The sequence below is a fragment of the Xylocopa sonorina genome, chromosome 8 (assembly GCF_050948175.1).
Source record: "Xylocopa sonorina isolate GNS202 chromosome 8, iyXylSono1_principal, whole genome shotgun sequence".
Lineage (NCBI taxonomy): Eukaryota > Metazoa > Arthropoda > Insecta > Hymenoptera > Apidae > Xylocopa > Xylocopa sonorina.
In genome coordinates, this window is record NC_135200.1 from 8578045 (window position 1) to 8599838 (window position 21794).

At 34.0% G+C, this 21794-nt stretch overlaps 4 protein-coding genes and 1 long non-coding RNA gene across 12 annotated transcripts; 1 reads left to right on the forward strand and 4 right to left on the reverse strand.

Annotated features, from left to right (window-relative positions):
- Window positions 1–1463: 1463 nt before the first annotated feature.
- On the reverse strand, window positions 1464–6562 carry Etl1 (SWI/SNF-related, matrix-associated actin-dependent regulator of chromatin, subfamily a, containing DEAD/H box 1). Of its 4 annotated transcripts, none has more exons than XM_076899119.1 (13): window positions 6423–6562; window positions 6173–6300; window positions 5757–5887; window positions 5331–5515; window positions 5039–5267; window positions 4498–4831; window positions 4105–4379; window positions 3906–4043; window positions 3505–3828; window positions 2899–3200; window positions 2615–2827; window positions 2442–2548; window positions 1464–2309 (listed from the first exon to the last, which is right to left on the reverse strand). In XM_076899119.1, the coding sequence occupies exons 2-13, from the start codon at window positions 6276–6278 to the stop codon at window positions 2155–2157; spliced, it is 2499 nt and encodes an 832-aa protein (XP_076755234.1). In that variant the 5' UTR covers window positions 6279–6300; window positions 6423–6562; the 3' UTR covers window positions 1464–2154. The 4 variants fall into 4 exon arrangements, 3 of the variants coding, with proteins under 3 accessions (XP_076755234.1, XP_076755233.1, XP_076755232.1); XM_076899118.1 differs by having other exon boundaries at window positions 6411–6553; XM_076899117.1 differs by lacking the exon at window positions 6423–6562 and having other exon boundaries at window positions 6173–6400.
- Window positions 6563–8718: 2156 nt separating this feature from the next.
- Window positions 8719–12932, forward strand: Atg1 (serine/threonine-protein kinase unc-51-like protein Atg1). Of its 3 annotated transcripts, none has more exons than XM_076899104.1 (13): window positions 8720–9161; window positions 9288–9380; window positions 9772–9822; window positions 9945–10014; window positions 10123–10299; window positions 10415–10649; window positions 10723–11037; window positions 11119–11388; window positions 11483–11736; window positions 11828–12214; window positions 12282–12409; window positions 12507–12642; window positions 12722–12932. In XM_076899104.1, exons 1-13 carry the CDS (start codon window positions 9072–9074, stop codon window positions 12793–12795), a joined length of 2280 nt encoding a protein of 759 aa, XP_076755219.1. In that variant the 5' UTR covers window positions 8720–9071; the 3' UTR covers window positions 12796–12932. The 3 variants fall into 3 exon arrangements, with proteins under 3 accessions (XP_076755222.1, XP_076755219.1, XP_076755221.1); XM_076899106.1 differs by having other exon boundaries at window positions 11846–12214; XM_076899107.1 differs by lacking the exon at window positions 9772–9822 and having other exon boundaries at window positions 8719–9161.
- A 241-nt stretch (window positions 12933–13173) lies between these two features.
- On the reverse strand, window positions 13174–14708 carry Tspo (Translocator protein). Its single transcript, XM_076899112.1, has 3 exons — window positions 14357–14708; window positions 13656–13868; window positions 13174–13580 (listed from the first exon to the last, which is right to left on the reverse strand). The coding sequence occupies exons 1-3, from the start codon at window positions 14462–14464 to the stop codon at window positions 13386–13388; spliced, it is 516 nt and encodes a 171-aa protein (XP_076755227.1). The 5' UTR covers window positions 14465–14708; the 3' UTR covers window positions 13174–13385.
- A 539-nt stretch (window positions 14709–15247) lies between these two features.
- LOC143426005 (transmembrane protein 120 homolog) lies at window positions 15248–18398 on the reverse strand. 2 transcript variants are annotated; one of them, XM_076899110.1, is made up of 6 exons: window positions 18091–18398; window positions 17649–17767; window positions 17409–17567; window positions 17233–17325; window positions 16934–17151; window positions 15248–16857 (listed from the first exon to the last, which is right to left on the reverse strand). In XM_076899110.1, the coding sequence occupies exons 1-6, from the start codon at window positions 18157–18159 to the stop codon at window positions 16448–16450; spliced, it is 1068 nt and encodes a 355-aa protein (XP_076755225.1). In that variant the 5' UTR covers window positions 18160–18398; the 3' UTR covers window positions 15248–16447. The 2 variants fall into 2 exon arrangements, with proteins under 2 accessions (XP_076755225.1, XP_076755226.1); XM_076899111.1 differs by having other exon boundaries at window positions 18022–18160.
- A 474-nt stretch (window positions 18399–18872) lies between these two features.
- On the reverse strand, window positions 18873–21665 carry LOC143426007 (uncharacterized). Of its 2 annotated transcripts, XR_013102105.1 has the most exons (3): window positions 20475–21665; window positions 19619–20168; window positions 18873–19367 (listed from the first exon to the last, which is right to left on the reverse strand). It is a non-coding gene; the product is annotated as an uncharacterized LOC143426007 (long non-coding RNA). The 2 variants fall into 2 exon arrangements; XR_013102104.1 differs by lacking the exon at window positions 18873–19367 and having other exon boundaries at window positions 19663–20168.
- Between the last annotated feature and the right edge of the window lie 129 nt (window positions 21666–21794).

Below are 21794 nucleotides of genomic sequence, written 5' to 3' on the forward strand. Positions count from 1 at the left end.
GTTTGTTTCAATTTGTTCATACTAATGAAAAGTACGTAGCAAGCATAGTGAACATTAATATTAATTAGTTATACCTAAATTTTGCGGAAGTTTATACTTAACGACAAATTGGATAGAATATTTCCATCTAATTGAATTGATAAATAGATGATAGTGAATGGCAAGTAATCACGTTCTATGTAAATATGCTTACATATTAACGTATAGTTAATCGAGTTATCATATGCCTCGTGATATTAATTTATAAATCGGTAAAAAATGTTTAAATATAAATTTCGTATATTGGTAGGTCATCTAGATAAATGATATTGGTATCACATGATAAAATAGATATCGAGATTGTTATTCTGAGACATCCAAGATCATCGAAGTTTTAAAGAAAAAACACTCGATAAAAGTGCTAACAAGTGTTGAACTTGAAAAGCAACAAGTCCTTTATAATCGTGTTTACCGCCACTGAATCAATCTTTCTCTTTTCATTTTTATTTGTACGCAATCGTGCGATCAATAGATAAAATGCAATATACAAGAGAAAAAGCAGAGAAATTGATACAGCTGAATAACCATACCCTTTAATCTTGTTCTATTAACAATTTCTATAGATAGTACACGTGGTATACTCTTCTTTTCAAGTTAGTAAAATTTTGAATCTAAGTGGAATTTGAATCGTTTGCAATCATAAACAAGAAGATTATCGAGGTGATGTCATAGAAAATTTTAGAACTTATTAAACATTCTGAGTGCGTCACATTACTGCGTTCTGCAAATATTGGAACAGATATTGATGTTCTTTAATATCAGTATTAATATCGATATCATTATAACAATGAGTAACTATATCACCGACGAAATATGGGTATTTTATGGGACTTTGTGTCCCATATTCTGAATTACCGATCGAGCAAAAAAACCACTGGTTTTCTTCTATACTGAAAGCGGAAAGTTTAGAAATAACATTCAAATTCAACCATCCAACGATATAATGAAATTGCACCTACACTCCACTTTGTTGCCATGCCCAATGTTGCCGACGCAGCGTAATAAGAATAAGAAGCACAAACCTATTGATAAGAATTACCAACCAGCTTAAAAAATTTGAATTGAACTCATGTAATGCAACATGTAATATTGGAGCATATTAAGTATTATATGTCTAACATGTAAAAGATCCATAATCTTTTCCACTAATGTTTCCTAAAACATTCTTAGAAAATCTTAATGGATGCTCAATTTTCGCAGTCTATTTTATCTAATATTGCAATCTTATCCTATGCTATCGATAACGCAGAGGGTGACATTACAGTAGTTAAATGTTTCTCGTAAAATTTTAGGCCTTAAATTTTGTCATGTGATAAAATGAAATTATTTGCAGAATTTCAATTGAATCAATAGTAATCAATTATTTATGCAATTTAACACTTAACTACAAAATACATATTGAAAATTTGCAGTGTATTTCGAAATACATTACTTCCCATTATCGTTACTGATATTTGATTACAAATTTTTGCTTTGTTTAATTGTACAAATTAATCGAGTTAAATTTTTACATTAAATTTAATCAAGTATGAACGAACGTATTTCAAGATAATAAATAACTTCGATAAGAGGTATATAATATCTTTAATGGTTTTGTACAATGACCAAAGTATTCGTTCAGGAATGTGTGTACAATAACACCGAACAATCTTTTTTCAACACAAATTTCTATTTTGTCCATTTACCTTCCGAGTTGCTCAAGACTTTTAATCGATCAGTAAATATTGTGCAGTCTCAATAGTTTCCTTCAAATTTATGCAAAAAATATATCATTAAATATCATAACGTAGATACAAAACAAAAATCACAAATGAATCTAGATATACATCTATACAAATAGCAGAACGATACAATAAGCGATATACAAAATATAATAAAATAATCACAAATAAATGTGTGCACATATACGCCCATAAAGTTTTTCCACTTAAATGAGAATTAAATTAAATTTAAAATAGATAAAAATTAAAAAATAAAGGAGAAACATATACAAAATCTGATTTTCAAAACCACATCATTTCCCTCCTTTTCTTTGTGCAATCGCAACATTGTACTTTATCACAAAGTTGAAGAATATATATATATATAAAAATGAGATGTATAAAGTAAATAACTTTAGAATTCTATGTTACAGTTTCCGTCACTGCTTATTAATCCATTACTCGTTCTCGCATTCTTCGCTGGAGATAATGATAACGATCTGTTATGATCCAGTCCCAATGTTACTTTAAGTAACTTCAATACGCTTTTCTTGTCCGTGCTTTCATTCTCTGCGAATAAATTTCATCTATGATATTAAAACTAAAATTCTGAATCTGTACTTGACCACACACAAATTTTCTCTACGAATGACTGTACTTTTAGTATCATATTACAATATAAAGGAAATTGATATTCCTTACCCTCGTCGCCAGTAATCTGTTGTTCGAGATGTAATTTGTCCTGAGCTATTTCGTACATACCTTCTTCTATGGTACTTTCGCTTAACAATCTCATTATATTAACAGGTCTAAAAGTTTGTTAATATTTTTTATTCTTTTCATCTCAAGAGCAATTAAAAGCTTTCATACCACACCTTTTCTGGCCTACTCTATGACAACGATCCTCCGCTTGCTTATCATTATACGGATTGAAATCAATATCGTGAATAATAACGGTATCGGCAGTGGTTAAATTGATCCCCAGACCTCCAGCTTTTGTAGATAGTAAAAATATAAATATACTTTCGTCCTCTGTGTATTGATTTATCAAATCCTGCCTGTCCGTTACTGGCGTACTTCCATCTAATCTGTTTTCATATTTACGTAAAAAATTAATTGAACTTAATTAGGCTAAGTTGATAAGGTACACAAAACAAACCTTAAATACGTTTGCCCTCTGATTGCTAAATACTCTTCTAAAATATCTAATATCATCGTGAATTGACTAAAAATTAATACTCGATGCCCTTCCTCTTTTAACTTTGGCAATAATTCGTCCAGTATCTTTAACTTCCCAGCTTTAGGAATTAATTCTTGTGGCAAGCCCAGTCCAGCTAAGCTCTTATATGTTCTTGTTAATTGATTTATCTGATAGTCAGACATCCACTGCAAATCTTCAAATATGTAATCCGCATTCTTTTGCTTATATGAATGTTCTTTTGCTAGTCTATTTGATATTATCTGACACGAAATTAAAAACAATTAAAATACTATACTTTTAAGGGAGAAATGTTAGGAAATAGCTAACTTTGAACTTTGCTAGAAATTCTGAAAAGTGTATTCATACAACGTTCGGATATAAATGAGCATAAATGAAACGACACGTAGTCGCATAGGATTTCGTTACACATTACCACTAACTTACAGATTTTAACCATTAATAAACGCGTATTTGATGAATCTTCTTAAAAATGTCAAAAATAGGCCATTTCCCTTCATTCTCCTTACTTTATGAGAAACATAAAACGTTAAACTATGAATATACTTTTAATTTGGATTCACTGTAATAATCTCGAACTAGAAGAGGATGATTGGCCAACTTCCTCAACTGCATCATCATTCCAATACCATTAACCACGGCACTTTGATCCGCCTCGGCTGAAAACTCGGCAACCAAGTTAGTATACATTTCTTGCTGTTTCTCTATCATCGGACACTTAATAACACGATCGGTTTTCTGCGGTAGATCTCGAAGAACTTCTGATTTCAATCGTCGAAGTACAAACGGCCTCATAATTTGCTTCGCATTTTTTACTTGCTCTTGCTCAAACAGTGGCTGTTCGTTATTTTTTTTAACTGCCGGTAATTTCTAAAGTATAACGTAAAAAATAGTAATATACGTACATGATTTCCTCTATAATCATTATCACAATTTATATTACTTACAGGATTTTTTGAAAATAAGCTCTTCAGATCGGCTTGTTTGCCAGCAAACAGTGAAGGCATTACAAATATTAAAAGTGACATTAATTCCAACAAATTATTTTGTAAGGGAGTACCCGTTAACAGAATTCGATGTTTCGCCTAAGAGATAATAAAAATAGTTATATATAAGATTCATGTTTGCAGCAAGATAAATACATACATTGATTCTAACGAGATTTTCGTATCTGATAGTGCCCATATTTTTCAACATATGAGCTTCATCAAAAACAACGTAGTTGATAGGCATAACACGAAATAGTCTTCGTTCCTCTGGTGTACTACTGACTAGGTTATAGGTAGTCAGCAAGACATCAACATCGTCTAAATCACCGTTCCGCCAGCCTAGTCTCATTTCTTTTCGTTCTTCCTGAGAACCATAATATTGTACTACTTTCAAGCTGGGTGACCACCTCTCCAACTCATTGTCCCAATTTTCTATGGCAATAAAAAAGAAATAAAAGATTACATATAGTAAAGATAGAAGTTAGAAATTTGCAGTGCTTAATATGTTTGACAGTAATGGTTAAACCATGCTTTTGAGATTTATATTTACCCATCGTCGAACTGGGAACAACGATTAAATGTGGTCCATCTTTCTCATCTGTGAGGCCAGCTTCTTTCAAGTATGTGAGAAAAGCTATCACTTGAACCGTTTTCCCCAAACCCATCTCATCTGCGAGAATACCGTTAACATTTTGCGCGTGCATAACAGCTAACCAGTTTAATCCAACCATTTGGTATGGAGCTAACTTTAAATTTGGTGATAGTGCCTTTGGTTGACTCGTAATAGTTGATGCTCCTGCTGCTACCGCCTTTTCAATATTCGTAGACAGGCGGAGGCATTTCTTCATGAGAGCTCCGACTGCCTGTCTGGTAGCTAATAATTCCTATTTTAATGCAACAAAATATTAAAACCCATAAGAAGTACTGAACCAAATTTAAATTATGTATTCCTTATAACCACATACTGAATACCTCTTATGGTTTTTGAGAAAAAGATACACAGATTTGGAAAATTTAACATTAGTAAAATTAACTATTCCAATCCTCTTTAAATTATAATTAAACATCTTACAAGTCTTCTAGTTACTTACTTGAGCTGAATTTAAAAGTTCTGTATCCAAGTATTTATTGTTTTGAAATTTTTGAACCAAATCCCTCCAATCTTCAAAAGGTCTTGCCGCTGTGATAGCATTTGCTTTTTTTTGAGAACATTGAGACATTAATAATAACTCTGATGTAAGTGCATTTTGCATGAATTCTAAAACTGCTTTTTTATCAGCCGTGAGTTCATTAGATATTTCTATATCTGAATCTTCATCACTGTGCACATTAAATAAGAAGTATTAAATGTTGATCGAACATATTAAGTCCTTAAAAACATACCTATCAAACACTTTGCTCTCCTTATAATTTCCTTCATCCGAATCAATATCTACATCTTCCTCTCTGTTAAGTTTTCTTTTCTTTTTCTTATTAGCTTTAGAGGTATCCTTTAAGGTCCTCTTTCTATTATTCCTTGCATCTTCATCACCCTCATCACTGTTCGAATTTATATTATTTTGTACTTCCTGTATAACATTAAATGAATGTATGTAGATTAAAAAATCAATAATTATCATATAAAATTAAAAATACTGTACACATTAAGTTCTACTACCTAATCAGATAATCAGGTTATTATTCAATAAACGATCACAATCGAAATCAACGAATACCAATTGCCTGAGCCACGTCAAAGTCTGTTTCTGTATTGTCATCATTTTGATTGTAAATGTACCTTACCGATAAGTCTTAGCAGCGTAAGTTTACCTTGTCTTTATGATCCTCGGTGATGATTTTTTTAATAGAACTACTCGCATCACTGTCGCTGTCTTCAATTACATTCACTGGCTTACGTCGAAATTGTATCTCTGAACTCGTCAAATTACTGTCATCATCAGCTAGATGAAAATGAAACGATTTATTTCTACACTACATGCCAAAACAATGACAAAACGGTATCGTTATTAAAAATTATGTATAAAAAGAAAGGAGAACGTTCACTCCCAATTTCATTGATCTCATATTTAAGTGCGTACAAATGTGATTAATTAGAGATAATCGCGTTAACAAAGACGTAACTATCGTGTAACGTAAGAAGCTACCGTTGGATAATACAACAACAAAAGATGGACACCGGTTACATTGGTCGAGAAGTTGGTACGCGAAAATAAAGAGACTCTTACACATATTCGACGGTTTCAGTTGTTTCTTCTGGAATCGGAACTGCCGTAAATTCCCCGACAGACTTGGGCTGCTCGCATCTGTTTTCGGCGAATTCGAATTCGACATCTCGTTAAACGAATGAGAGACGCTGGCAAAAGCACATTTTTGTAAAGGCAGCTTTTAAACTTGTTTGACAGGTGCATTCGTAAAAGCTCCGAGTTAACAAGAGATAGATGTCCAACAGGTTAATATAGTTACCTAAATATTTACCTGCAATTCCGTGTATCCAGTTCCAAAATATTTAGTGATTTTACGTAACTCCCGTTTATCCTCGTTATCGCCTCTTATATCCTCATGAATTGGACGAAACGAAGCTGTTCGATTTCATCCCACTTGCGAGAATTCACGTTCGACTTCTAATTGCTTCATTAATTAATCCGATGAATGCAAAACATTTCAGTTAAAAATGAAACCATAAAAATTACGACAGATGAAAACGACGCTCTCGCTTAAAATATACAATCTGTTCTCGAAATAAACAATTGCACGAATACATTATCATCAAAATCGCATGGAAAAATTCTATTTTGCAGTTTTTAAAAGAACCGCGCAACCGAAATTGCACATTTTACATTACGCTTTTTCCAGGTTTCTTGAATGATAAAGTACCCAGACAACACACGGCAAGATGGTATCGACATCACAATACCGGCACTGAATTGCCACTTGCGACGAATTTCAGCAAATCCGTAGCCATCTGTTACCAGATTGGTTAGTTAAAATGCCGGCAAGCGTTACCAGCATATGAATCGCGCAATGCCAATACCAGCGTGTCGTATATATACATGAGGACGGGTGTATATAAGCAGTGCGAGGCTGTTCTTAGTTTTTTGGCCATTTGGACGCCGTAGCGAGAAGGTTAGGATGACGATCAGGTTAGTTGCTGCTGGTGGCTAGCTGTGGAATAGCCAAGGACAGTGGACACTGGTGGACGACTGTGGACGATTGTTGACGGCGATGGAATAGCCAAGGACAGTGGACACTGGTGGACGACTGTGGACGATTGTTGACGGCGGTGGAGTAGCCAAGGACAATGAACACTGATGGACGATTGTGGACGATGGTGGAGTAGCCAAAGGTAGTGGACACTGGTGGATGATTGTGGACCGTAGTGGATGACTGTGGACGATGGTGGACGGCGGTGGAGTGGCCAAGAACGTACTGGTGGATACTGGTGAAACTACTCGAAAACTACTGGCGCCATCTCTGTGGGAAGTAGCGAAACTAATTACCGACTAGTTTCAGCGCTTCTCCGAAAGATGGCGCTAGTGCTTCAGTAGTTCACTTCGCTGTCGATAACGCTGAGCGACCAGTTTGAGCACTTTTCACAGAGATGGCGCCACGGGTTCTAAAGTAGAGTCGGTAGCATCTGTCTCACTCTTTCTTGTAGCTTTCGTATATATCTTTCTCTCTCTCTCTTAACTCTAAAGCGGGAAATATACAAGAAATTACAATAAAACTAATAAAATGTACAGTAAATTACAAGAAAATTATGTAATAAAATGTACGAGAAATTACATTAAAACTAGTAAAATGTTTTATAAATTAAAATAAATCTTAAGTTTTATATAATACGAATAGTTATGACATAATATTTCTTCTATCTATCGATACAAATAAATAGTCTAAGGTATATTTATATAAAAAATATAACAATTCCCCTAAAAATAATGAATACAATCGTTGCAGAATTAATATACAGGGTGATTCCACTACTAGTGTGACAAATTTTGATAATATTTCGTAAAATGAAATGAGCTTCATGACAGGGGATGCAGTCGCGAAGATGGTCCGACGAGAAAGAAGATGTCGACGGAAATCTATCCGCGCATCGGAAATCAGCGTTCGTGATTGGTTAATTCTAGTTGCAACTATGCGGAGGGAAATTCAACAATCATATTTCTACTAATTATAATAAAATAATAATTACTCTGTCAAGAAATATTTATAAAATCTGAACAAGGAAGCCAGCATAGAATCTCAAATTGTCTGGGTATATCTTAAATTTTGCGAAACTACATACTAAGAAATTGTTGCTCTGTGTCAATTACTTGCACAGTTATAAATACGCAATAAAATATCCGAATTATATTTACTGTATTACGACCAGATTAAAAGTTGAAGCTAGTACAATATAATTAATTAAGAAATATCCTAGAAAAAGAACTATTATTATTAGTACATTTACCATTCAAACAATCTTCAATTATGAAATAGATATTAAGTTTCATTTATTATTAGGATCGATATGTATAATCAGAAAGCATCTTGCAAAATCTAATTAGAATTAGTGTTTTCGTTAAACATCGACGTTCCCCTTTAAGTTCTATGAAGAGTAAGATGACAAAGAAATTCGTAAACAATGCAGAGTAACGCGCGTAAAGCCTCACATTCATGGAACTATTTCATTTATTTCTACTCGAAGGTAGAATGAAGTTGAAGGAAATATCTGGTTACGGGCCTCGGGTGTCGCTATTACATACCTGGGAACGTTAATGCGACCTCTGTGCGCGATTGTCTGACATTTTGCGACGGCAACTGTACGACTGAGTGCATACTCCATCGTGTTTTGTATTTTCGACTATACTGTACCATCATTGTGGTGATACGACTTAATGATCAATGTGATTTAGAAGGGCTCGACAAAATGTAGACCCACGCCGTGCCCACTGCTGTTGAAGGCGTCGTCGGAGAGAAGCAACGATTTGGAACGGAAAATACGGACCGCAACATTTCTTAGAACGCGTATCGATCTTTCCGCAGGCAATGCATCTTCCTTGCCTGTCGTGCTATGTTTGTAAACTGTTGACCTTGCCTGTAGAAGATCGGTGAAAAATCGCCGGTTAATCACGATCAAGAATGGAAATCGTTGGTGACTACGAATACAACACAAAAGATCTGATAGGCCACGGCGCATTCGCTGTAGTCTTCAGAGGTAGACATCGTAAAGTGAGTTTTGTTTTTTTTTTTACCCCTTGATTATCGAAAGGTGATCATCGATGATATTGCAGAAAATGATTCGATTAGTCGTCGCCAGTGAGAATAACCGTCTGTTCTTCGTTCCTTTTTCTTTAGAAACCAAATTTCGTAGTGGCAATCAAAAGTATCACGAAAAAAAGTTTGGCCAAGTCACAGAATCTACTCGGGAAGGAAATCAAGATTCTGAAGGTGCGTTGCTGCCCTCTTCTCTTCTGCCTGTATTCGTATTTTAACAGAAAAACTGTCTGCGCTGCGTTCGATGTTTTCATTTGGTTCACATTACCAGACGATTGGCTTTGTTTGATTTGTATAGTAGTATGATCTTCCGGAGGTGTGATTCAACTAAAATAATGGATTGTACAAGTATAATACTTCACTTTATGTTTCATAAATTAATAATTTAGAGAGCATCGACATTTGCTATAAAGAAATGTGAATACTCGGAAGTAATACTTTTTTTTTTTTTTTAATAATAAAATCATTCATGTTTGATTTACACGGTTCAGAGTGTATTCATGCTCTTTAGTTTAATAACAACTGCATAATGAGTTTGATTGTTGACTAAAACATTATGTTTTAGGAATTAACAGAATTACATCATGAAAATGTTGTCGCGTTACTGGACTGTAAGGTTAGTATAAAAGTAGTATAAATATGAATGTTTAATGCTTATAGATACAAGCATTAAACACTTTTAACTTTCTTTATTAATATTACCTAGTAATTATGCTGAACAACAAATTTCTTTCATAGGAATCTAATCACAACGTCTTCCTGGTTATGGAGTATTGTAATGGTGGAGATTTAGCTGATTATTTAAGTGGTATGTATTTTAATAGAAGTATGTTTTATCAGAATATATTTATATATTTATAACAGTAAAAAGTAACTGTACTGATTCGAATGCTTTATTTTTTATTGTTTATATTAGCGAAAGGCACACTTTCCGAAGATACTATCAGAGTGTTTCTAAAGCAATTAGCAGGTGCAATGAAAGCATTACATGCCAAAGGAGTAGTCCATAGAGATCTTAAACCACAAAACATTTTACTCAGTCATAATTGTGGTAAAGCTTGCCCACAGCCACACCAAATAACTTTAAAAATTGGTAAGTATCTGTTAATAATACTTTACTTTCAATTTAGATATACCTATAACTTTGCCTGAATTGAAACTATAAGAAAAAATTGATGTTTTTAAATTGTACTTCTTTTATGTTTCAGCGGATTTTGGTTTCGCAAGGTTTTTACAGGACGGTGTAATGGCTGCAACATTGTGTGGTTCACCAATGTATATGGCACCTGAAGTTATAATGTCACTTCAATACGATGCAAAAGCTGATCTCTGGTCTTTAGGAACAATAGTCTTTCAGTGTCTTACTGGGAAAGCTCCATTTCAGGCTCACACACCTCAAGCTTTAAAATTATTTTATGAAAAAAATGCCAATCTTGGACCTAAGTATGTCATAATACGGATATATATTCTTTTAACAGAACCAAGAATTCATATTAATCCTTTTGATTCATTTCAGAATTCCACCCGGGACGTCACCTGAACTGTCAGATCTTCTGATGGGTCTGTTGAGACGCAACGCTAGAGATCGTATGCCTTTCGACGAATTCTTTGGGCACCCTTTTCTTCAAGGTTCAAGAGAAAGTCCAAGTCCGGTTCCCGCTGAACTTCCTGCTTCTCCAGGGACGTTGGTAATTCAAGAAGGAGCTACGACGGTTACAAGATCCGAACCAGAAACAACCAGCCCGTGCTCCAGTCCTGAAGATGACTTTGTTCTTGTGCCAAGTGATCTCAGCAGTGACACCGACAATAACCCCAACACACAACAAGTAAAGTGAGTAATTTAGTAATATTCTACGGAAATCTTTCTTTTTTTGTATTCACTTATCACAAGATATTATCGTTAACTGATTAGGTATATCAAACAAACGAGTAGAGAAGCAGTAAGTCCACCGCGACCATGTTTCCTTCCCATTTCTGAACCAATCCCTGTTCCAACACAAAGAAGTATTGCACAACCTTCATCCCCCTTTACCAATATAAGATCAGGAAGTAGCGTCGTTCCTCGCTCACAACCTATCAGTATGAAACGCAGCGTGGATACTCATAGAAGTCACGCTCCTGATATCGGCTCTCTTAGCCCGCCTAGCGTTCAGTTTGTTATTGGCACACCACCTAATAGAAGGTATGCAAATGTTATGTGTCACAAATTGTTATATTCGCTGTAGAGATAAATTATTGTAACGCATATACATATAATTTTCTTTAATTTAACTCAGACTGAGTGAAACACCACCGCCGCCAAATACATGGCAAGTTAGTCCTGTTGCGAGGCATTCGCATACTTCCAGTGGCACATCACCGTTACGACGTTCAACTGGAAACAATAGTGCCTCCTCGCCGTTACTAACAGGACCACTGGCAGTGTTAGGCTCTCCTACATCGAGAGCGTTTCAAGATAACAATAACACATTGAGGCACTCGCCTGTTATTCCTTTCGGCACTAGGGCTGTTACTCTTCCTGAGATATCTGGTGAGTAGAGCGTATTATTTTCAAAAAGTATATATATGTATGTATAATTTACAGCAACGTGTTATGTGGAACATTGTTAAGTGATTATTAGTTTACTTTACATTTGCAGAAGCGGGTAGTTTTCAGAATCTTCTACCAGAAGTAAATCCTATAATAACAGACGATCGACCGTTAACGTTCATTGCGCCCGAACTACCAGAGGAAACACTTTTGGAACGAGAACACAACGAAATATTAGCGAAGTTAAACTTTGTTGTTGCATTATGCGAATGCGTATGCGAAGTAGCGAGAACGAGAGCAGGACCTTTGGGCGCACCTTTGGGCGGTATCGAGCAAGCAAGCACTGCTGCGACCAGAAGAAGAGCGGAACAAGTAATCCTACTCGTTAGGGCACTTCAGTGGTTGAGTTCTGGATTAAGCCTTGCAACTCAACAACTCAGAGCTGGTCGTTTACAGCCAACTGCTAGCGTTAAAGAAGGTAATATTAAAATTGTAATTAATCATGAATTGAAACTTGATGTTACAAAAGTGTAATTATATTTCAGTTGTGAATACAATGAACGAAAAATTCAGAATGTGCCTCACCGAATGTAAACAGCTCAATAGTGCTGGACTCCTTCATCAAACAGGAGCTACTGCGGATAAAATTCTTTACAACCATGCCATTCAAATGGCAAGTATATATTTAATGTATTTTAATTTATATTTTTTCCACATGTTAAGTAAACGAACATGAAAGTGTTTATGTAAAGTTCTTTTTATTTTAATAGTGTCAGTCAGCAGCACTCGATGAATTGTTTGGCAATTCTGCAGAATGTTTTCAACGGTATCACACAGCACAGATATTATTGCATTCGCTATCACAACATGTCAGTCACAGTCAAGATAGAGCCCTTCTTATCAAATGTAATTAATTTTTGTATTTATTAGATTTTCTTATTCTGTTATTTAAATGAATCTATTAAAATATATTTCACTGTTTCAGACAAAGACGCTGTTGAAAAACGTTTGTATGTACTTCAGCAACAAGGTTACATTTATGCAACTGATCCTACATAGCGCTTGTGAAAATTGGCAGCAGAGTGCAGCGACCCGCCCAAACCCGTACCATGCTCGATACCTCTCTTCTGTAAAATATTCTGCCCTATTCTGTATAAAAGCTGTTAATTCATTGATCATTATGATCATTACGCTACAAAGATGACATTGTAGAAATAAATTAAAGATATCGTACATATATATACATATATATATAGTAAAGTTTGTTAGATCTTACGCAGAATAGGGTAGACTATTCCGTGAAAGAGTACGAAAGTGATTCTATATAAGTTTCTTTGTATGATTTATTAACAATACGAATAATGAATCATAATTATATATATAATATACGTATTATATATTATATATATAATATATGTATATTATAATGTACGTATGTGGTTGATTAACTAACCTTTATTTCATATCAAACAATAAACAATGTGTATACTAATATAACATTGTGCGTTTAATGCAAGGCACATTTCTTATTAAATAATGGTGATAACAGTAATTGTAAAAAGAAAAAAAAGTAAAGCATTGTTTTCATTAGGTGAGCCTCTATGTTAATCATCTGTAAGTCATCTGTAATAGAAGGATCATCAAGCATATCATTCCTTTTTTCTATCCGCAGTTGCCTCAATGCTTGATTTGTTATCCCGGTAAATAGTATAATTCAAGGCTGTAGCAAGAGTAGTCCAAGCTAAATATGGTACAACCAAACAGCCAGCAACTGTATTCACATTGTAAAAGGCCACACCCATTAATGCAGTACTTCCCCATAATAAAGCAATTTCATACAAAGCCTGGAAACCATAAAAGAGAATGATTAGAAAGATAATTGAAAAGAGGGTAGTATGTTTATTATTCTGTTGAAATACCCAATCTATTTTCCGTAATCCAAAGAACAATGGTGTCCAAGACCAATTTAGAATTAAATTAGTTCCATAAATAGAAAGTGGTACTATTGCTTCTTTGAAACCACCACCGTCTCTCCATACTAAATATGAAGAGTATCCCATTGTACAATAAATAGTTGTCCATATCGGAGCAAATGCCCAGTTTGGTGGTGTCCAAACAGGCCTTTTTAAAGACTGTCAAATACCATTCAAATATTTATTATCCTTTTAAAATTAACTTGTTAATTGATTAAGAATAATGTCAATACAATAAATTGATGACCAAAAGCAAGATCTATATTACAACTTTTTTCCATAGTATTGAACGATACTTTTTTTCTTCTGTATCAGTTATGATAACTGATATAAAGATACTAAGTTTCCATTAGTGTCTAGTTATTTTTCTAATTTAATATAACAAAAATGAAATGCCCAAAAATCTAGTTTACTTAAAAATAACATTTTATTCATTGATAACGACAATAATCTAAAATTCAATTAACAAATGCAGTTATACAGTTACAGGTAATATATTGTGTAAAATCGTTGTACCTAATAATATATACAAATTGTACGCTTTTTTCTACATTGTATCAACTTAACGTGTAAACAGAAAATTGACTGGCCAGAAAATTTTATGTTACTGTATTTACATAGTTCCAACGATTAATCGATTTAATTACCTCGTACCAAGGTTTAATACTTTTTTTAGTAAAGTAACTTCCAGCCCATCCTCCGATATTCGGATGAACAATACCTATCATGAGTGGCCAAGATATTTTTACAGGCATTCTTTTACTCACAAAGAAGTACTATTTAATTATCCGTAAAAATGAATGGTCGAATGTTTCTAACGGCGAGTAAACACGGGGATATACCACGCTACATAATGCGACTGACGTTCCTCCAGTAGTGTAACTACTTTGAAGGAGAAACACAGACACACTTATACATTTTCACATGACGTTTTCATTACCTACAGTGGTAATAACAATTAACAATTTGCAACATCATCAAGACTTATGTATACAACTTAACTTAAATTTCACTCATTTATTAGAAATAATACACTAACTAGACTGAATAAATGCATCAAATAATTGTACGAGAAATAAAAATATACTTTCTAACGATCGATCGCTTCTATTTTAAATAAAATTTAAAGTTTAAAAGATAATAATGAAATTGCCATGTAATTGTTTACCAATATAATCTTATACGTTAAACTAGTTTCCCATATGTATCTTTACACGCGCTAACGGAGGAACGAACATAAATGTGTGTATATATATTTATGTAATTACAAAATCTGTTATTTTATTTCATATTAGGCAAATGATGCTTTTATTTACACACACATAATTTAATAAATACATTTAAGAACAAATACGATTTATAATACACACATTTTAAGATGTCATGCACAACGAGTATAAGTGACTAATATCAGCAATGTGAATATGACGTGTGCGTGAATATATGTTATTATAATTAACTTATTATAACGGTACATGTATACATACACACACATGTATGTACGAAAATGCAAATAGAATTTTACGTATGAGAGTATCCCTCACTTTCTTGTCAATAGCTCTATTCGGAATATAATTAGAATTTAAAACAGCAAACCGCTAATATTTTGGAAGTACAAATTTGAATGTCAGCGGAAATTTTGTACGTCAGTAAACGTAAAATATAACGTTTTAAAGATCGCTTATTTGAAATGTTAAAAATGGATAAATTGTTTAATAGCTCTCAATACGAATGACTGATATTTCTAACTACATTAATAATTATTTTTATTTTACCTCTACTTTCAAAACAAAATTAACAATAAATACGTGGTACTTTTGTTACAGATTACAAGAATAAGCATTGAGTGACATAGATGAACAATGGAAAATGCTCGTCAAGTTATGAAAGGGCGTGAAAGAATTACTTTAGAAGAATTCAACCAAGGCAAGTTAATTAGTACACGTTAGATAGTCTTGTGCTCGATGATAGTGGTACACTAAGAAAAATGTTAATACATGGCAAATACACAAAGATATTAATGACATTTCATCTATACCACGCATAGACAAACGTGGCTCGTTTGCAAGTCTTCCTACCATACAGAAAAACTACATGTCTTGTAGAAATAGTAACACCGTTTATAAATAGGTGCAATGGGGTTCATACATAGAAATATCTTAACGGTAAATGCTTGGGGCCACAGATGTTCTCAATTAGGACCTCCTTAAGTGTTTAGATTCGTATCACGATATATGAGACATGCGATGTATCAAAATTAATTTCACCGTGAATGAAATGTTTTAGTAATAATATTAATATCTGTAAATGGATTAGACTCTTTAAACGGTTAAACTGTCAGAAAGAAGTAATCAAAGGAAAATTAAAATTTCTCTCGATACATGCCTCAAGTCTCATCTACTGCGAGGCAAATCACGTGTATAGGTTTTACTTTGTAGTTGAATGTAGTATACGAGCTTGCAATGCATGCTATTACAAACATGTTTACTAACATCCTGATTAAAAACTTTTGCCCGGATCTACATTATTTATTTATTTATTTTTTTTTTTGGTTTTATTTCTGGACCTAAAATTACTCGGCACACGTCTGTAACTGATAATTCGTTATCATTTTAATTCCCATCCCCTCCCCACTGAAGTCTTTCATTACCCTACTTGTTAAACGATTACTTTGTATCTTGTTCATTTTTGTTTTTTATTATACTTGCATCATTAAACAACTTTCACGAAATTTGATTTCATTCGTATTTTTGAGCTTTTACATTTTTTTCCCCATTCACCTCTTTTTTACGTTCATGTTTAGACGCAAATACTCCAGGAAAATGAGATCTTACACGCTCCCTCAATTTCTGACGAATTACCATGATAGTTGTTATTGTATTACCCAGAAATAGTACCAAGAACATGCAGCTAAGGACTAAAACGTGCCACGTAGCTTCTGGATGGCTCGTTAACGTGTACAATATGTATGCGTTATATAACTGAAATATGTATCCACCGAAAAGAAATGGCAATAAAAATGATAATCCGCGCCACATCCACGAATGGAAACCTTCAATGGTAATGTCCATATTATGTCTTTCACCTAACGCTTTCAGACGATACAAAACACCTCGCTGATAACAGAATTGCAGAGATTGTACTACACCTGCAAACAAAATATATGTTATTTCTTATGTTTGAAGGAAAAGAGTACTATGAATTAGTTTAAATAAATAACTTACTTATATAAACATTGAACCACATAAATTGTTGCCTAAATGCATACCAAGGTCCTGTATTTGGCCACACTAATAAAACACCAGACACTACAGTTGAAAGGAAATGATGAAATCTCCACCAACCTTTGATTCTTGAACCATTTACCTTTAATATACTTTCTCTTATTGTTAATGTGCAATAATACCAAACTAAAAGAAACATAAAGCTAAGTTCCAAGGTCCTGAAACATATATCGCCATGAAAGATTACTGCAAATAGTGTTACTTTTCCATGTTTTAATACGATATAAGCAATACACTACCTGATGTTAGTTACTATGTTTAATACAGATAAAATGAAACCAATTACAGAAAGAATTAGTTTAAACTTTTCATATTCATCTTTATACTTGAACCTAAAACATAAACAGATTGTTCATGAATGAAATTTATGATATAAATTTCTTTTGGACAAAGCTCTAGTTACATTTATACTTACTTATCACTTTTGTTTAATATGGATACATTAACATTGCCTAAAATAATCTGAAGGTATGTGCCATTTGATTTTGGTAAAGTTTGCTCTATTTCATGGATCTGTTGTGACCTTTTTGCCATCTGCTCGCTTAAACCTTTTTGTGCCTCGCTTGCGTGTAGCCTTAACAAATATTAACCAAAACATACTTAATTGTTTGGATGAAATTGAAGTAGAATTTGTGCGATAGACTTAATTACTTACTGTTTGAGTGATTTTGATATTACACCCATTCTGTACTTTTGATGAGAAATTCCTTTCAAACATTTTGCTTGGAGTTCGGACACTTGTTCTAATTTTGCAAGATATTCTTTGTTCAGTGCCTGTGCAAAACAATTGAAATATCACCGTCGTTAAAACATTACAATATGGCAAGATTATTTGTACAACATAAATTGATTAACCAATAAACAGTAACAAAAAAAAAAAAAAAATGAAGAATGTTCCATGATAAAACATTTAATACGTTCGTAAAGGTGTACGACGGAGAAAAGAACATTTGAATTTTGTAATGTATTTTACAGAAAAGTTTTCATTCATCGGTTTCGGGTATGGATAAATAAAAAATGCACTTAACCTCACAGAAAATGGTCCAACGTGTTAATCACCAACATCAGTACCCAGGATTAACAAAAAATTATCTTACTTCTAATTCCTTGTACTCTTCTGCTAGGTCGTTCCAGTCTTTTAAACAGGACTCAACATCGATGTCCATCGTAGCCAAAAAAAAAGAAACGAACGGAAACCAACAACTCACTGTGGCCTGTCGTATTTCTAACAGCCAAGTGCTTACTCGTGCATTTGGCTATAGAGTGCTCTAGAAGTCGATCATCGGTTATCGCGATCTTTAGGCTCGACGTATGATAAAAATATCTTCTGAATATTCAAAGAAGATTTACAATTCACGCTATCATTGAATTTAAACAATAGAATATTTCAGTTCGAATGCATTGTTTGTCCTACTTGCTTGTTCTTTTGTGTTATTCCTTTCGTTCCCAATTATTCCGGATTCGCTTAAAGCTCGGCGACTACTTTTTTAGTTCAATACGTCAGAATGTCTAATATATGTCTAAATATAATAAGGAAATTATCTTTTACGTATGACAATAATCTTAAATAGAATGATTAAATGTGATGAAATGTATTTGAATAGTTTCTCAATGGCGCTAGATTGAATAGAAATATTCAAATTACATAATTCAAAAGATAACTTCTTGCACTATTTCCATAACTTGCGTCATATTTGAATTTCTCATTTGGACATTCTCAATAAATCATTTTCATTTTTAACTTACTTCAATACATTCGCAAATTGCTAATTTTGTAATACCTTGCTTATTTACACTACTATCCAACGTTGGAAATATCGTAACTTGTAGTTAATAGAAATTTGTTTTCAATTTATCGATTATTAGGCTAATATATAGTCTGCTTCAGAATCGTTACATTGGAAAATATTTAAAATACATGTGAATACTTTTTATGGCTACGGTAAACCATCGGTAAGATTGTTTTCGGACTGAAGAATACAAACGGCCAATTTGACCCGTGTCCTGTCGTATCGTTGAACACGCGAATTTTTTCTCGGTCGTTGACCAGACAGCACCACCGATCTGCGAAGACAAAAGTGCTTTGCATTCTCTGGTAAACATGTTGCTTTATATTCAAACGTCGCACTCAATTTCGCGATCCATTGGGCATCGATTTTTCGTCTCAGTGCGTGGAAAACGTGTCATCTGCCACGGTCAAGTTTTCATCTTCACCATGTTCAGTACAGAACTCTCGATCATTTCTTCAGAAATATTAATCAGTTTCGAAAATGTATAGAAACCCAAGTTTTCGTACCATGATGCGATAAGATTATTATTACACTCCTTATCTGTTGTGTACAGAAAGCATTCAGTTTTTTATGTCTTTAATAATCTGATAATGATTATTGGACTGTAAATGTTTATACGCTTGCAGGAAATTTACGTACACTCAAAAGTATAGAACGTTTTAAAAATACAATACATATATGTAGTTGTAATATGTACAGAATGAAACTTTCTATTCAGATTTCACTTCTTTAGTAATGATTATAAAATAATAAATTGGCACAGACATCCGCTGTTTAGTGACTGTAATAAACATTTAGTAGGGAAGTACTACTGTGTTAATAATACTAAGGGGACACGTACCGAGTTCTCATCCTAGGGCATTAATGGATGCTCTACAATAAACGTAGTCCAATTTTATTCGTACTTCAGCTGTAAATGCTTTCCTCTTCACGTGTAGTTATTTTAATCGATGAAACTTTACATGCAATACCATTTGCGAGTGAAGACAACTTTCGATTTATATCTAACATATCAAATGCACAAGTATCGTTTCTTTCCTTCCGGAATACCAAGTAAGATAGGCTGGTAGTAGCGAGTGTGCATCACTTAAAATAAGATTAAGGTATTCGTGATTTCTATCAATGGTATTTTTTTTTTTTCACAGCGTGACGATCTCACTGTGTTATTCAAAAGTAGATATTCCGTTCAAATGGGAGGTATCGGCTGCATTATTTATAAACGCTATCGTCTTGTTCAAAGTCTTCTGACTTCATTCAACTTTGCAACCAGAATATCTTCCCTTCTTATCTCTGCAACTTAAATTTGTCTATGCCTTTGGCTACAACGTAGCTTAGTACCACTGATATAGGGAAGACTTTTAAAAATATTAAATGCTGGAAAGACACTGCGAAAGATATTGTTAAGAGAAAAATTTTCAAGCGTTCGAAACGATTAAGTTCCTAAAAGAACATCGAATTTTAGGAATCGGAGTTACATGGAAATGCTAATGCAATATCTTATCGAATGAATTAATAATTAACAGTAGGATTACGATACACGTAGAATGTGCTTAAATTAATATTTCATAAACAGTATTTAGTTTGCATTCGATGCAACACAATTTTTTACATGTTCTGTTCTATTGTATTTAGATTTGTGATCATCTTTCGACTGTTGTCGTACTTGTTTAAAAAAAATAGAAGAAACACACGTAACATGTATCGTAATAGTACCAAAGTTATTTCTCCGCTTGAACGAAATTTTATACAGCTCATAATCCTTTATTCCTGGAATCTCGCACGTGGTCCCCACTCCATGTAAGAAGTTTCAGCAGGAGATTTAAATATCTTCGAAACTGTTAAACAGTGTGCAGTAGTAGGGCGTCATGGACTCGGGATAACCACGATCAGACCGTGAGAAAGTATCAGTGCTTGACGACAATCAAGAAGCTGAGCAATGCTCAGTTTGGAGCTATTCGAAAGGCTCTTGTAACCAAACAAATTTTCTCGAATAATTCCATCAAGTCAATTCCTGCGAAAAAGAATCAAGAGATAATCAGTATAACAGTCGCAGAAACGATTTTATGATAATCACAAGACAGATTACACAACAGCTCGATCACAATTGAAAATTAGTTTTGGTGAATGTAAAATTAGTGGATTTGCAAACAGTGAAACGGATATCCAGTGTTGCACATTGAAAAATGATCGTATAATAAGCACAAGGCTACTTTTATCCATTTATCCTTGCAATGCAATACATCATCATATAATAAAACATCCGCTTTTCTTAATTGCCTGTCACCACAATTATTGCTTCAATTATTGGAGTGATTGATCTGTACAAGACTTGCAAGTACTCTTTAAGGGAGACACGTCGACCTAGAATGAGAATATATCGAAGAAATATTATATCGGAAAATCGTGAGACTGAAATCGGTTTCACGCATAGGCAACGTGTATCGCACGAGATAATGGAGTATTAATTGTTGGAATAATAAAAAGGCAGTTGGCGAAATATTATTGACGGTGATTTACGTTAATCACTCGTAATTATGTTAATCTCGGCGCCACTGGTAATCGGTTGAAAATAAGAACGCAGTGAATCAACGAAGCTAAGGAATTCTCGTGGAAGAAAGTGGAAACCTGTAGCGGAGGGGTAAACGGCTTCTAGATAACGGCATAGTAAACGGTATTCGATCTTCTTCTTCACGTGTATATACCAGTGTTCTGCAATCGGTGCGCAACTCGAACATTTTTCGTGAATTCCAGTCATTTTACAATCCAATACTTCCTGCTACCGTGCCTACTTCCGGTTTAGACCGGAAGCCACATAATTACCGAGGTATATACAAATGCTTCCAAGCATTTCTCGGAGTTTTCCGTCCGGCTAGCGTTTGAGAGAACCGCACCGATGATTGCTATGAGAAATTACGATCGGGTCTCGTTATCATGAAAAACACGTTAACTGCTATTAATACAACGATAATCGGGGGAGAATAAATTCAGCTACCACTTTGAATTGTCATCGC